General features: G+C 33.2%; 1 protein-coding gene across 3 annotated transcripts in view; it reads left to right on the top strand.

The window, feature by feature from the left end:
- LOC136026649 (rootletin-like) overlaps positions 1-16,844 on the top strand; it is a 329,138-nt gene that overhangs the window by 201,680 nt on the left and 110,614 nt on the right. For all 3 annotated transcript variants that reach the window (XM_065703386.1, XM_065703385.1, XM_065703387.1), the window contains one exon: positions 12,872-13,051. In XM_065703386.1, coding sequence (XP_065559458.1) covers positions 12,872-13,051 — 180 coding nt within the window. The remainder of the gene's footprint in view (positions 1-12,871; positions 13,052-16,844) is intronic.

Raw genomic sequence — 16,844 nt, 5'->3', positions numbered from 1 at the left:
TATCAGCTCCTTAACTGATCTTAAAATACTTGTCTTTTCAGCTTTCTCCTAAAGCCCCTCCTTGATAGGGAAAATAAGGATTATACGGAAAATCCCCTTAAAAAGTTTATACGTAAGCTCTAGAGGAAGTTTTGCCTTGTCCAATGGCGTCAATCCATAAAAATATAAGAGGGGCAAGATAGTTTTTCAATATTTTGAGGGGGGCAAATTTATCGTTCTTTTAGTTTTCAACTAAAGTAACCAACCATATGAAAAAGTGAAATTCAGAAAATAGGTAATTTTTAGAATTTGGAGGGTTGAGAAAACCTCCTTGACCCCCCTCAATTGATGCCACTGGCCTCTATAAGGACTATGTCTTCTTTTTCAGCATAATTAATAGATTTCAAAAATGTTAGGTCTTAGCCTGCTTTCGAACCAAAAGCAGTTCTGAATATTTTGTTTCAGTAATAAAAAGGATGGTAAGAACAATAGAATCGTGTTCTACTTTAGTATTATTGTTGCTATTAAGGGGCAAACAGTCAGTGTTTCTACTTTTCTTTTCAAACAATCTGGAAAACCTTGGCGATTTTGGTAGAAAATCGGTAGATGGCTCTCAGGGTGTGGTAAAATTTTCAGTAGGACTGTTTTTCATTTTGTGTTATGTTTTTGGAGGTGTTTGAGCGATTTACGAATAAAGTACCACATTCAGAGAGTGATTTCGTAAAGAAAAGTGGGATTTCGTCGATCAATTTTTGTCAAAATTGACTGTTTTGAAGGAGAACTTTGGAAGCAGATAGAAGCTCGAAAAATAATGAAATGTATTTAATTTTAAAACTAAGTGTGGTCGTATTTCGTTCAACTGACAACAGCAATGAGCCATATCAACAACAAAGAATGACCACCAACACAAGTAACATTTTCCGGAGATTCAGAATTTTCTGTAGATTTTTGGTAGTTCTGGGATCTTCTTTTTTTGTCGGGAGATGGATAGGGAATTCGGTAGATCTCTATAAAAATCGGTAGAAGTGGAAACACTGCAAATAGTGCCCAAGCGCAACAACCATACAATTTTACTTCGATAGTAGGTGGATTAGACGATGAATGGGCTTTAAAAGGAATGACGTATATTTATTGTGGCAGTGTTTTCATGTCTCTCTGTTAAGGGTCGTAACTTCGCTGATTAATATCTGGGTTATCGATCCCGAATTTTTTTTTCAGCAAATAAAAAGTATCGAGATTACTTAAGGTAGTGGGAAGAATCTGTAACATTTTAGTAGGAATCTAACATTTAGCAAACTCTTACAGGTAATTAGTCGTCACCAAAAATTTATGGTTTGACTAGTAAAAAGGGAGTGAGAATTGACATCTCATGTTTCAGCATCTTATTTCATTCGGCAAAACATTTTGAAGAATATATTATATATTTTGAATAGTCCATTTACTTATTTCAGTCGTACTTCAAAAATCAATAGCTTTAGAGCAACACCAACGCATATCTTCTTATCTCATTTCAAAAGCAAAAAATTTTGATGAAAATATTATGCATTTTTAATAATAAATTTGGTTATTTCAACCTTATTACAAGAAACAATACATTTGGAGCAACACCATAATGTAATTTCTCGTGCTATTTCAAAGCAGCTAAACATTTTGATAAAAATGTTTGTTATTTTGAATAATTCATTTACTCATTTCCAATTTTATTTTAAGAAGTAATACATTTTGACCAGCATCACCACATGTTTCCTCATCTTATTTCCAAGCCACAAAACATCTCAATGATAATATTTGGCATTTTGAGTAATGCAATTGCTTATTTCCGTCTTACTTAAAGAGAAAAAAAATTGGAACAATATTATTGTATATATTTCCTTTCATCTTAGTTCAAACATTAAAATATTCTGAAGATAATATTTGGTATTTCAAATAAGACATTTGCTGGTTTCAATGTTATTTAAAGAAACAATTCATTTTGAATAACAACATCGCATAACCCCTCATTTTAAATTATTCAGCAACAAAAAATTGATAAAAATATTGAATATTTTGAATAGTTCATTTGCTTATTTCAATCTTATTTCAAGAAACAATACATTTAGAACAACATCATTGCACATTTTCGTTATCTTTTTCACTAAGCAAAATAATCTGATGAAAATTTGTGATATTTTTTTATGCTACTTTTCCATCCTACTTCAAGAAATAATACTTTTTGCACAAGGAAATCGAATGTTCCCTCATCTTATTTCAAGCAGTAGAAAATTTTGAAAAAAATATTTTATGTTATGAAAAATGCATTTACTTATTTCTATTATTTCAAAGAATAAACATTTTGAACAACACCGTATTATGTTACCTCAATTTATTTAAACCAACAAAAATTTTGATGAAAATATATGGTATTTTTAACAATACATTTGCTTATTACCAATCTTAATTCAAGAAAATTTTTTTTATGGAAATCATTTTAGCCAAGCCATCGCATATTTCTTCATCTTATTTCAATCAGCAAAACATTTCGTTGAAGGTTTTATGGATTATGAATAATACTTTGGATTATTTTAATCTTATTCCAAGGAATAGTGCATTTTTAGTGTTACCATCACAAATTTCTTCATCTTATTTCAAACATTATAACATTTTGACGAAAAAATTGGGATTTTTGAATAATTCCCTTGCTTATTTCCATTTTATTTCAAGAAAAATACATTTTGAACAACGCCATCGAATATTTCCTCATCTTATTTCAAGCAGCAAAGCATTTTGAAGGAAATATGTGATGTTATGAGCAATACATTTGCTTATTTCTATCTTATTTCAAAAATAAAACGTTTTGAACTACACCGTTGCATATTTCAACTTATTTTAACCAATAAAAAATTCATGAAAATATATGGTGTTATTAACAATACATTTGCTTACCAATCTTATCTCAACTAATGAAACATTTTGATGAAATCATTTAAGCAGCACCATCACATATTTCTACATTTATTTCAATCAGCAAAACATTTGGTTGAAAGTGTTATGGATAATGAATAATGTATTTGATTATTTAAATCTTTTTTCAAGGAACATTGAGTTTGAGCCAAACCATCGCATATTTCCTCATCTTATTTCAAGCAGTATATGATTTTGAAGAAAATATTTTTCAATTTTTGAATAATACCTAGACTTATTTTCATCTTATTTAAGAAATGATACATTCTGAAAAGCGCCATCGAATATTTTCTCATCTTATTTCAAGCAGCAAAACTTTTTGAAGGAAATATATGATGTTTGGGACAATACATTTTCTTATTTCCATCTTATTTCAAGAAACAAAACATTTTGAACAACGCCCTCACACATTTCCTCATTTTATCTCAAGCAGCAAAATATTTCGGTAAAAAACTATTTGATTTTACTGAATAACCTTTTTGCTTATTTCAATCTTATTTTGAGAATAAATACGCTCTTAGGAAAACCAATGCATATTTCTTCATCTTATTTCAACGGCCAGAACATTTTGATGAAATTACTAAGTATTTTGAATAATAAATTTGCTTATTTCAATCTTATTTCAAGAAACAATACATTTTTAGAAACACCATCACATATTTCCTCATCTTATTCCAAAGCAGCAAAACATTTTGAAGAAACTTTATGATATTTTCAATAATCCATTTGTTTATTTCTAACTAGCTGTTGGGGTGGCGCTTCGCGCCACCCCAACACCTAGTTGGTGGGGCGCTTTGCCCCCCCCCCGCGCGCGTAAGTCGTTACGCGCCATATTAGCTACGCGCCATTGTAGTTGTGTCCCAGTGTCCCACCTGTGAATATGGATAGATATATATATCAAGGAGGCACACTTGTGCCTCTATAAAGAGGCGACCCACGACAATGTTAAGCGATCTTCGGTTCCAGTGCTCGCAGAGGGATGGGGAGGGATGCATTTCGTAGCCCGAGCTCCAAATAAGAAACCTGCCAAATTTCATCCCCCTCCAACTTTTCCTTCATGGGGAAAATCTGGCCGAAAGTTTCGACCCCTCAACCCCAGCCCCCCTTTAACGTTGTCCGATCGGGCTGAAATTCACAAGTTAAGGTCCCCTAGGACCTAGGAGCTTATCCGCGAAATTTCAGCTCGATCCGATAACTCCTTCCCTGTTTTCCAGAAACCACGCATAGACACTTAAATTTCATTTTCTTTTTTTTCCTCGACGCCTACAGGTCACAGCCGACATCGGATCTGGGTGTACGAGGACTCATTCGATGCGGAATTCTCCGAGTAATTTTCCTGGAAAGTTTCGTAGGAAAATCTTAACCCCCCGAAAGTTTCGACCCCCCTACCCCACCCCCCCTTTTAACGTTGTCCGATCGGGCTGAAATTCACAAGTTAAGGTCCCCTACGGCCCAGGAGCTTATCCGCGAAATTTCAGCTCGATCCGATAACTCCTTCCCTGTTTTCCAGAAACCACGCATTAGCTACTTAATTAACCCATTTCTCTCCATAAGAGCCCATGTTAATTTGAAATTTTTAAAAGTTTTTGAGAAGTTATATTTACACACATGCAAGTGATTAGCTCAGTCGGTAGAGCGTGGGACTTTTAATTCTCTGGTCAAGGGTTTAAGTCCCTTACGGGCGGTTTTTTTTAACAACATCAAAATAAAAGTGTATAATTTTGATAACACCTGGACAGCTTATCAATTGAGAGATAACAGAATATTAGCTTCTTATGAGCAAAAGAAACATTTCGGTCATTCTATCTATTTTTTTTTCTATTTTATACAATGATTTAAAAGCGGGGGGGCGGCAGCCACCCAAGTTCCTCTCCTAATTCCTGTACGAGGAGTACAGGAATTATTAAATTACATCCACCATGGATTGTAGAAAAACGTACAGAAATAATATGAAAAAAGAGTTAAAGAGGCTGCGTCCCAAATTCGAACCTTAAAACGTACAGGAATTAGAAGAGGCAGTTGGGGGGCTGCCACCCCCCAAACCCCCAGCTTTTAAAGACTCTTTTGTACAGGTTTTTGTTTTTTTGCTAACCCCCTGCTCTTGGCTTCGGAAAGGCCCTCTTTTAATTAACAAAAAATTGAAATGAATGAATAATGGAATAACTTCGAAAAATGTTAAACACAAGAGGACAGGAGAACCATTGCGCCGAAACTAGTAATTAGTAACAATGAAGTCCCCCCACAAAAAAAACCTGTACAGAAGAGTCTTTAAAAGCTGGGGGTTTGGGGGGCGGCAGCCCCCCAACTGCCTCTTCTAATTCCTGTACGTTTTAAGGTTCGACTTTGGGACGCAGCCTCTTTAACTCTTTAAGAAAACGAAGTTTTTTTCATATTATATATATATATATATATATATATATATATATATATATATATATATATATATATATATATATATATATATATATATTTTTAACTACGTAAAACATGCGAGTATACAACATTCTTCGCTGTCCCATTGTCTGTGCATATAAATAGGTTGTCAGGTTTACTGACTCTTGAACATGCAACATATAATTGTCCACGGGAAAAACAATCCGTATTCATATCTATACCTCATTATTCTAATGATGTGCCCCTGTGTCCCGGTCATCATTTATATTCCCTGTGTCCCGGTCGTCATTTGTGTCCCGATGTCCCAGTTTGTAATTTCTCTTTGAGTGTCCCGGTCGTCATTTATATTCCCTGTGTCCCGGTCGTCATTTGTGTCCCGGTGTCCCGGTATGCAATTTCATCAGTTGACAAACATGACGTCAGTCGACAAACAACTTCATGACGCATACAGCTCAATCCTTATAATGACGTCAGTCGACAAACATGACGTCAGTTGACACACAAACATGACGTCACTCGACACACACACACACAGACAACTTATTTTTATATATATATATATATATATACTAGCTGTTGGGGTGGCGCTTCGCGCCACCCCAACACCTAGTTGGTGGGGGCGCTTCGCGCCCCCCCAAGCCCCCCCGCGCGCGTAAGTCGTTACGCGCCATATTAGTTACGCACCATTGTAGTTGTGTCCCTGTGTCCCACCTGTGAATATAGATAGATATATATATATATATATATATATATATATATATATATATATATATATATATATATATATATATATATATATATATATATATATATATATATATATATATATATATATATATACATATATATATATATATATATATATATATATATATATATATATATATATATATATATATATATATATATATATATATATATATATATATATATATATATACATATATATATATATATATATATATATATATATATATATATATATATATATATATATATATATATATATATGGTTTTAACTACGTAAAACTTGCGAATATACAACATTCTTTGCTGTCCCATTGTCTTTGCATATAAATAGATTGTCAGGTTTACCGACTCTTGAACATGCAACATATAATGGTCCATGGGAAAACAATCTGTATTCAGATCTATACCTCATGATTCTAATGATTGCCCTTGAGCTTTGTTGATGGTGATTGCTAATCGACCATTCCCTGTCCCGGTGTCCCGGTCGTCATTTACATCCCCCTGTTTCCCCCGGTGTCCCCGTTGTAGTTGTGTCCCTGTGTCCCGGTCGTCATTTATATTCCCTGTGTCCCGGTCGTCATTTATATCCCGGTGTCCCGGTCTGTATATACATTCGTTTTTTAGTTTTGTTTTTCTCCTTTATTTTTTTCCCTTTTTTTTTCTTTTTTAGCTTATTTAGATTTTTAGATTTTTTAGTTTTTTTATTAGTTTTTAGTTTTTTTTCTTTTTAGTTTTTTTGTCCCGGTCGTCATTTATGTTAGCTTATTTTTCAGTTTTTTCCTTTTTTTTTAGTTTTTTTTTATTTTTTATTTTTTTTAGTTTTTTACCTTTTTTTTAGCTTTTTTAGTTTTTTTAGTTTTTTTAGTTTTTTAGCTTTTTTACTTTTTTTTTATTAGTTTTTAGTTTTTTTGTAGTTTTTGCCTTTTTTTAGTTTTTTCAGTTTTTTTTTAGTTTTTTATTGGTTTTTACCTTTATTTTAGCTTATTTTTCAGTTTTTTCCTTTTTTTTAGTTTTTTTTAGTTTTTAGTTTTTTTAGTTTTTTACCTTTTTTTAGTTTTTTTAGTTTTTTTAGTTTTTTAGCTTTTTTATTTTTTTTATTAGTTTTTAGTTTTTTTGTAGTTTTTGCCTTTTTTTAGTTTTTTTAGTTTTTTAGCTTTTTTATTAGTTTTTAGTTTTTTTGTAGTTTTTGCCTTTTTTTAGTTTTTTTAGTTTTTTAGCTTTTTTATTTTTTTTATTAGTTTTTAGTTTTTTTTGCAGTTTATAGTTTTTGCCTTTTTTAGTTTTTTTAGTTTTTTAGCTTTTTTATTAGTTTTTAGTTTTTTTTGTAGTTTTTGCCTTTTTTTAAGTTTTTTTAGTTTTTTAGCTTTTTTATTTTTTTTATTAGTTTTTAGTTTTTTTTGTAGTTTTTGCCTTTTTTTAGTTTTTTCAGTTTTGACGTCACCTGATCCAGTTTTTTCAGGTGACGTCACCTGATCCATCCATCCACAGACAGACAACTTATTTTTATATATATAGATATATATATATATATATATATATATATAGGTATTGTTTTAAAATCATTACATTTTGATCAACACTATCACATACTTCATTGTCTTTTTTCCAAGCCACAAATTATCTCGATGAAATTATTTGGGATTTTGAATAATGCAATAGCTTATTTCAATCTTATTTCAAGAAACACTACATTTTGAACAACATTATCGTATATTTCCCCTCATCTTACTTCAGACAGTAAAATACTTTGAAGAAAATATTTGATATTCTGATTAATGTATTTTCTTATTTTCATCTGATTTTAAGAAACAAAATATTTTGAGCAGTGTCATCGTGTTTTTCTCATTCTATTTAAAGCAGTGAAACATTTTCAAGAAAATATTTGGTCGCTTTTATATTTCATTTGTTTAATACAGTTTGGACAAGTCAATTGAATATTATGAAGGAAATGTATAATATTGTGAATAATTCTTTATCTGACTCCTATTTTAAACCAAGAAATAAACATTTTGAACAATACCATTGCATATTTCTCTCGTCTATTGTAATCAGAAAAAATTTTGACAAATATATTTGATATTTTGAATAATTCTTTTGCTTATTTCCATATTCTATCAAGAAACAATACACTTTGAGCAAAACAATCCCATATTTTTTCATCTTATTTCAAGCAACAAAATTTCTTGATGGAAGTATTGTGTATTTTAAATTATGCATTTGTTTCTATCCATTCTTATCACAACAAAAAAAACATTGTGAGGAAAATGTTTAATATTTTTGAATATAGTATTCGGTTATTTCCATCATACGTAAAGAAACAATACATTTTAAGCAACAACATCGCATATTTCTCCATCTTATTTCAACCAGCAAAACATTTGTTTAAAATATTATGTATTTCGTATAATGTGTTTGCTTATTTCAATCTTTTTCAAGAAACAATACATTTTGAACAACATCGTCGCATATTTTCTAATCTTATCTCAAGCAGCAAAATATTTTGATGAAAATATTTGATGTTTTTATATTGCATTTGCTTCTTTCAATCGTATTTCAAGAATAACACATTTTGAGCTACAAAAACGCATATCTTTTCATTTTATTTCAATAAGCAAAACATTTTGATGAAAATAGTATGCATTTAAATAGTATTATTTCAATCTTCTTTCAAGAAACAATACATTTTGAGCAATATAATGTTTTGACTCATGTTATTTCGAAGTAACTAAACATTTTGATAAATGCATTTGTTATTTTGAATAATTCATAGACTAATTTCCGATTTTATTTTAAGAACCAATACATTTTGACCAACACCATCACATGTTTCCTCATCTTATTTCCTAGCCACAAAATATTTCTATGATAATATTAGTATTTTGAATAATACAATTGCTTATTTGTGCCTTATTTCAAGAAACAAAACATTGGGAAAACTATTATTGCATATTTTCCTTCATCGTATTGAAAAAGTTAAAATATTTTGAAGATAATATATGGTATTTTAAATAATACATTCTCTTAAAAAAGGATAAAGGATAAAGATCCTCCAGAGCCATTGCCGGCGCGTAGGGCGTCGAATCGACGTTTCAGTTGCTGGGTGTTTTTTACAGGGACAAGTAGCAAGCTTGTCGCCCAACCTTGCTGCGGCAGGGATCGAACCCTGGGCCGCATATTCCCGAGGAAGAACATCTATCCACTGTGCTACAACAGGTTACATTCGCTTAAATCCATAATATCAAGATCATTCGCTTATATCAAGAAATTCTACATTTTGAGCAGCATCATCGCATATTTACTTGTCTTATTTCAAATGTAAATAATTTTGATGAAAATATTTGACATTTTTAATAATGTGTATAATTATTTCCCTATCTTATTTTAAGTAACAACAATTTTGATGGAAATATTTGGTATTTTGAATAATACGTTTCGTTTTTTCCATATTTTTCCTTTAGAAACAATATATTTTGAATAGCACCCTCCAATATTTTCCCATTTTATAAGAAAACCAATACATTTTGACCAATACCATCACATGTTTCCTCATGTTTCTTCAAAGTTTGAAGAATAATATTAATATTTTGAACAACGAGTTTCCTCATTCCCACCTTATTTCAATAAGCAATATGTTTTGGGCAACATCATTGTACATTTCCTTGTTTTCTTTCAAACAGCAAAACATTTTGGAAGAAAATATTTGATATGTTGCCATATTACATTTGTGCACATTCATCTTAATTTTATTTATTTAAGAATTAACGACGCTTCTTGACTACTATGGTCCCTGCGTCGGCCCTGCAGTGAATTCCTGCAGCGTGGTTCAATCTCTGGGTCCCGTATTACCAAGCTAAGGTCAAATCCACTGCGCCACCACAGGACACATCCATCTTATTTCAAGAAACAGCACATTTGAGCAACACCACCGAAAATTTCCACATATTATCTGAAGCAGTAAACATCTTTATCACTCCCGAATTGATTTTCTACTTTATGATCGGAGTGCACTTCTTTTTTACGCCCAATATTGCTTTTCGACTTTAAGTAGATCTCAAAATCAATCAGTAGTTTTTAATAATGCTTCAAGAAATCATTTAAGAAATAATTTTTGTCTTGGGACCTAGGTTTTTTGGCCTTTTAGGGGGTTGTGTCGTATCTAAAGCTTATTATTTGATGTTTCGTGGTTTAAGTTGTCTGAACTTGTGAATTTGATTAGTTAGTTGCCTGTGGGGGTTCTTGAATTAAGTATTTGATGTTTGTAGATTTGTCGTCTCTGTTGCCTGAGGGGTTTTTGGAATTAAATATTTGATTTGTTGTGGATTTGTCGTCTCTAAGGCCTGTTAGTTGAGATCCTTTCTTTGGTAAAGAAAACTAGTTAACCTATCTTAGACTGTACTACACCGCCTTTGGGCCTGGTAGTAGTGCCTGTGTCTGAAAATTTCTGTTGTTGAATCTGATTTTTGAAAAAATATTCTAAATGTTGAAGTCGTTAGCATACTCTAAGAAATAATAGAAATATAAAAAAGCAATGCACTGATATATTTTTATTGAAAAAATACCATGTACAAATATTACATGTTATTAATATCCTCATAGAAAAATTTAATGTTTGGAACTCATTTCATAAAATGCTGCATCCTAATTTCTCTTGATATGGCAATTATTCCATTTTGGGGTCTTACACAGCTTTCATATTTTTAAACCAGAGGTTTGATATACGTTTATCCATTTTTATGATTGCGACATTCATTGTATCTGTTGACAATCTGTCTCTGTCACTAGTAACAATTGCTGGCCCTTTGTTTTTCAGTGATTTGGCTTTATATTTATTGGTAATCTTATCTGCCAGTGCCCTTTTAATTTTAATTTCTCTTTCTATTCCCACGTTATATTACACAGGTAACAATTTTGACATGTAGACAAGATATGGTCAATGATATTGATAAAGCAGTATGTCTTTCTTTTTCCCTTTGCTTTCATCTGAATGCTAATATTAGAAAGATGGTAATAGAATTTATCAGTGAGTAATGTTTTACCAGAACTATAAGCAACAAGCTTTCCCTCTTCATCAACTATTATTTTTAGGCTTGCATTTTTCTATAGTGCCACCATCTCTGCAGATGTTACTCTCGCATATGCACCATCATATGAGTTGAGTTTTTTCATAATTCCAGAGAAATTTAATTTCTCACTGTTCTGACAATACAGACATACATTTTCAATAGTGTCACCACTAGTTCTTGTTTCGTACTTGTTTGTCTTTGTTAGCATTCAATACTACGGCAACTCTCATGTACAAACACTTTCTTGAAATATTTCATCCTCACTTTTTTAAACTAAGATTTAAGCTGCATAAAAATAATCCAAAAAACATGTTTGTGAAAGGGTTATGTAAAAATGTCTGTCAAATCCACATTCATTGGGCAAGCAATTTGACTGCCTGGTAATTTTGTATGACACTCATAAGGATCAATGTAATCTTGCAATCCTTGATAAGATTTTGATAATACCCGATAAACTAAGATTTCATATTCTAAAAATATCAACCTTATTTTCTGTTATATGCAATAACAGATATTCAGTGTTATTTAAAGACTTTAAAGATAAGCTGAAAAAATTCCCAAGTTTAAAAAAAAGAATTTTCAGAATAAAATTAATAAGACTCTTCTCAAGAGCTGACATCATAAGCCACTCGATTGATCTCTCAGATTCGACAACAGTCCATGGATCAAATTCAAAAGTTTAAAAGGAAGGTTGTTTTTTAAACTAAAGACGATATAATTCAGTAACTAAAAGGATTGTAAATGTGTTTTGGTAAAAGAAACTATGCGAAAAAGAAATATTTAGATTACGAACCTCTTCCGATGCTGTACTAGAATCCTTATCAAAACTTCTTTTGTTAGATATGTTGACAATTCAATCACTTTTCCATTAATGATAATAAAATATACCAATTACAGCATGTTTGGCATCTAAATCTGTACGTAATGCATGTGCCCAGAAAAAAATATCTAAAAAAAGTAGCAATAAGACCAGATGCTATATGGGTTTTCAGTATAGTGCTAGGAAATTCATGGACACATAATTCTCAATGGCATAGCAAGTGTTTTTCTATGACCAACTTTTAGAGATAGCCTATTCTTAATAATAGCTATTCATAAACAATGTATTGATAATATTCACAGGTTTAGTTGGCTCAGTTGACTAACTCGTCGTCCATTTACTAGAGAAGATCTCGGGCCTTGCGTTTGATTCCCACACCTGACCAAACTTTTTATGAATTCAATTGAAAAATTGTTTAGAGGCAAAACAAAACGGGTCGTTGGAAAAGAAAACATATCACACTTTCTAACTGTAGTAGGAAATATTACCATCTATGAGTTCAGTTAGGCTGATTGCAGCACTAAAGAATCATCGTTAACTCTTCTTCATGATGTTAAATCTCTAAGGAAGCAAAGAGCGGTGACTATGGGCATTACAGGACTCGTTGAGGCATTACTATTAGCTTCTAAATCCATAGGATTTGTATGGAAAAAACGCACTCATTACGCAGAAGAGCTATTAAAAAATTAATCTTACATGAATTTTGAATGTTAAGGAATCTCTTGACACATTCTACAATTTGTTTAAAAAATTTCTATTAGACTGGCAATCTTGACCCAAAAGTACAATTTTTGAAATAGTACCTTGTGCTATTTGTATAAAGTGAAACGACAAAACTAAATTTTCATCGTCAACATATAGTTTTGCCTGCTTTTCTTACCTACTCTAGCAAAAAAAAATCGTTATTGGAACTTCTTTATTCTAGGATGCTCTAAATAAGGTGAAATTAAAGCTGGTTCAAAACGAATACGAAATTAGAAGGTTGAATCAACAGATAGAAGCTGCGCAATTCAAACTCAACAAAAGTGAAACTGGCCGTAAATCCTTGGAACAAGAATTAAATAGAGTGCAGAAGTTGCTCCGGGACAAGGAAATGGAGTATCAGGTAATTCAGAATAGAGTCAACATATCTTCAAATACCTCAGTAGTATTTATATATTTTGTTTACTTATACAGGAATCTTGACTAACTTAACATTAATAGATGTAAGGTATTTCCTTCAGGAATTAACACCAATACACTATTAGTAGTATCCCCTCTCTACTTCTGATCAAGCCCAAAGGGGGTGTACTACTGGAGATACTAGTCGCTCAAGATGTCATTACTCGCACCTAGATCCCACGCAATACTGTAGTGCATCTGTAATGGTCTATTAGACCTGTATCTTACCTAAACCGACTTGTTTACTCTTGATTGCTGCATAAGAGGGTTTGTTTATTTCAAGAAATAGGTGTTTGTGACTGAATAAGGTTTATTTGCTTTTTGTTGCTAGGTAAAAGGCCTTATTTATTTTCAGTTTTTACGTTAAAGGAGTTGTTAGAGTCCGTTAGTCAAGATGCAAAAGCACGCACTACCTAATAGTTTCTTTGATTGTTTAAAAGCCTACCCAGGCTAAGAAGAAACCTCCAGACTACGCTAGTCAAGATGCAAACGTAGAAATTAAATCAGAGCTTCTTTGATTGCTTAAAAAACTTACGAAGGTCAGGAAAAGCATTCAATGTCAACTAGTGGGGGACCTTCAAGGCGCCAGGCCCTAGTAAGCAATTCCACCGAGTCCATAGCAGCCAATCCCAATGAAGTCCTAGCATGGGATCTGGTATCAAATTTCAATGTGTCCCTAACGTAGCCAGCGGGGCCCTACTATTCAGTTTTAAAGGGGAACCTAACAATCAACTCCGGGGGATCCTAGTAATCCATTCCAACGGGGGGCCCTTGTAGTCAATTCCAATAAGGGCCCTAATAACCGATTCCAACGGGTACCTAGCATGCAATTCCATTGCGCTACAGTAACCAATTCTAATGGATGTCCTAGCATCAAATTTCATCGGAAGAGGCTACCTACTATCCGATTTCAACGGGCCTCGAACCCAACCACTGGTACCCCTGGCATCCCATTCCAATAGGAATGGTGCCCTAGTAACCATTTCTGACGAGGGCCCTAGTATTCAATGCTAACAGAGCCCTAGTATCTAATCCCACTGAGGCCCTAGTAACCATTTCCAACGCAAGGTCTACTAGTGAGTTGACGACACACTGTCGCTTAACTTGTTTCTTCAGGGCCCGTAGGGAATCATCGCTTGTGACTGAAGAAGACACACGTGTAGGACGTTACATAATAACGATGCACACGTGGTATGTTACGTAATACTTTAAGAGATTTTTTCTCCAGGATTTCATTTTCTTTTAATGTGTTTTTCTTCCTTTTATCTCAGAAAACCCTCGTATTCCGAAGATTTTTGTCTGCATTAGGATTCGAATGAGATTTAGACCCTCACAGGAATGGAATTTTAGACTGCTAGACCGAAAAAGGCTTTCTAATATTTTTATTTGGTGGATACTTTCTAAGTTGTAGCCTATTCCACGCATGGAAAAATCCCTACTCGTCTTTCTAGAATGATTAAATGGATCGCGTGTTTTCTTTTGTCTTTGATAACTAACATACAGGGGGGGGGGGAATCGATTAATAGAAATTGGTACATTTGATGTGCACCTGCATATTAATTATTGTTTTGACGATATTATCAGATAATATTGGAGATTACTGTTAGTGCATTCTTTTAGTACCAGAGTTTTTGTTTTACTCTATTGGAATTTGAACGTCTTATCAGAGATGAAATAAAAGCGAGCATATCATTAGGGCCAGAATAAGGTACACCTTCGTGTACGATCGCACCTATGTACATATCTACAGGATGCTGAAATTGCATTAGGAAAATATTTTGAAGTTTTATCCTATAGCAACAAGTCTAACATAATCATTGCTTTTTGCACATATCAGTTTTATTAATAAAACAAAAGTTATAAGAGTTATTAAAATGATTTATTCCTAGGGCAATAAACAGGTAGGAGGGAGATGTTTTTAAATTGAAATTCGTTAAATCGAACATTATCAGCATAGATACTGAGAAATTTGCCATAAGTAGATCCACAACATCAAAATTACAATACTGCATGAAAACCAGTACTTTTAACCAATAAATCTACATCCGTTGAGAGGAGGGGTTGACTTATTAGAGGTAAATTCAAGGGGGAATTGACATGTAACTTAATTCTATATTTGATTCTTTTTTTTATTTTGGTATTATTTTCTGGTCTCGTCGGAATTCCAAGTCGGTGACACTCAATGGCTGACATACGGCATCCCCTGGCAAGTATTATTACCCATATGACATTTTCAGGTATTTTCCTGCAAAATAATTAATTTACACTAGAATCGATCGTCTAAACTTCTTTTAAACATAATAATCCCAAATAACTTTTCTTCTGATGACTCCTGGTAAGTATGACAATATACCTTCCTATTGGCACCATCTGGTACCCGTCATCATCACTTGAGTGTTTTCTGAGATTTGAATATCTAAATAGATTATTTTTATTTAACTGCTAGAATATAGCATTTCATTATTATATCGTAACGGTATAAGGCAGTTGCCACCACCATGGTAATCTGAGGATTACACACGGTGTCCTATGGTACCATCATCATTCTAAAGACATTTTCGTTTAGATATTTTCGTGATAAAAATATGTTTAAATTCATTGATTTCTGCTTAAAGATTTCACCCACAGTTGGATAGGCTACCCCCATGCCAATTTACGCCACCGTGGCAAATATAAAAATCTGGCACCCCTCATCATTTGTGAGATATTTTTGAGGCATTTTTTTAAAGAATCATCCTTTAAATCAATTGGACCGTGTTTTAGCAATCCAATCCCAACGCAATGCCCCCCATTTCCACTAACACCACCGTGGCTAACAATGCGTTGCACACGACACCCTTTGGCACCTCTCATGATTCCTAAGACGTTTTCAGGTATTTTTCTTGTTACAGATATGCTTCAAATTCATTTGATCGTGTTTTTGCAAATCACCCTCGACGTGATACACCGTGTAAATTCAAACCACCTTGCCATTTTATGACTGGACTTCCGGCACCCCTTATTATTCCTGAGACATTTTTCAGGTATTTCCTTGTTAAAAAGTATATTTTAAATCCACTGGTATTTGTTTTCGCAAGCCATACTAAAAGTGGTACACCAGGTCAATTCATGCCACCGTACCACACATAGACTGGACTTCTGCACCCTCAAGAACTCTTCTTTATTCCTAGGATATTTTTAAGAGATATTTATTTAAAAATCATGCTTTAAGTTCTTTGGTTCATGTTTTTGCAAGCCAATCCTTCGTAATACACCACTTCAGTTCATGCCACCATGCAAGACTATTACCGGCTCTCTGGGACCCTCTGGCACCCCTCGTTATTCCTAAGACATGTTACAGATATTTTCTTGTTAAAAATCATGCTTTAAAACTACTGGTTTGTGCTTTTGCAAGCCACTCTCAACGTGATATATTCTGGAAATTCATGCCATTGTGCCACACTATCACAGGCCCTCTTGCACACTCTGGCACCCCTTATCATTCCTAAGACATTCTTTGATATTTTTTCAATAAAGCGATATTCAATTCATCCTCCCCCTCGCTTCTACCCCCTGTTAAAACGGTTTCACCCCCGATTCTGCTGGCTTTCACCCCGGTTCAACCAGATCAAGTCCAGATTCCAGCAATTATGGTTCCTTCAATTCCGATTCTGCCGCTTCTTCCCCCTGATTCTTCTGTTTATAGATCACAAATTCCGCTCCAAGGTCCATCATATCCGGTTCCAGCCCCAGTTCCA

The sequence above is a fragment of the Artemia franciscana genome, chromosome 4 (genome assembly GCF_032884065.1).
Source record: "Artemia franciscana chromosome 4, ASM3288406v1, whole genome shotgun sequence".
In the NCBI taxonomy this organism is placed as follows: Eukaryota; Metazoa; Arthropoda; class Branchiopoda; order Anostraca; family Artemiidae; genus Artemia; species Artemia franciscana.
Note: the sequence above shows the minus strand (reverse complement) of the source record. Positions and strands in the feature narration are given on the sequence as shown.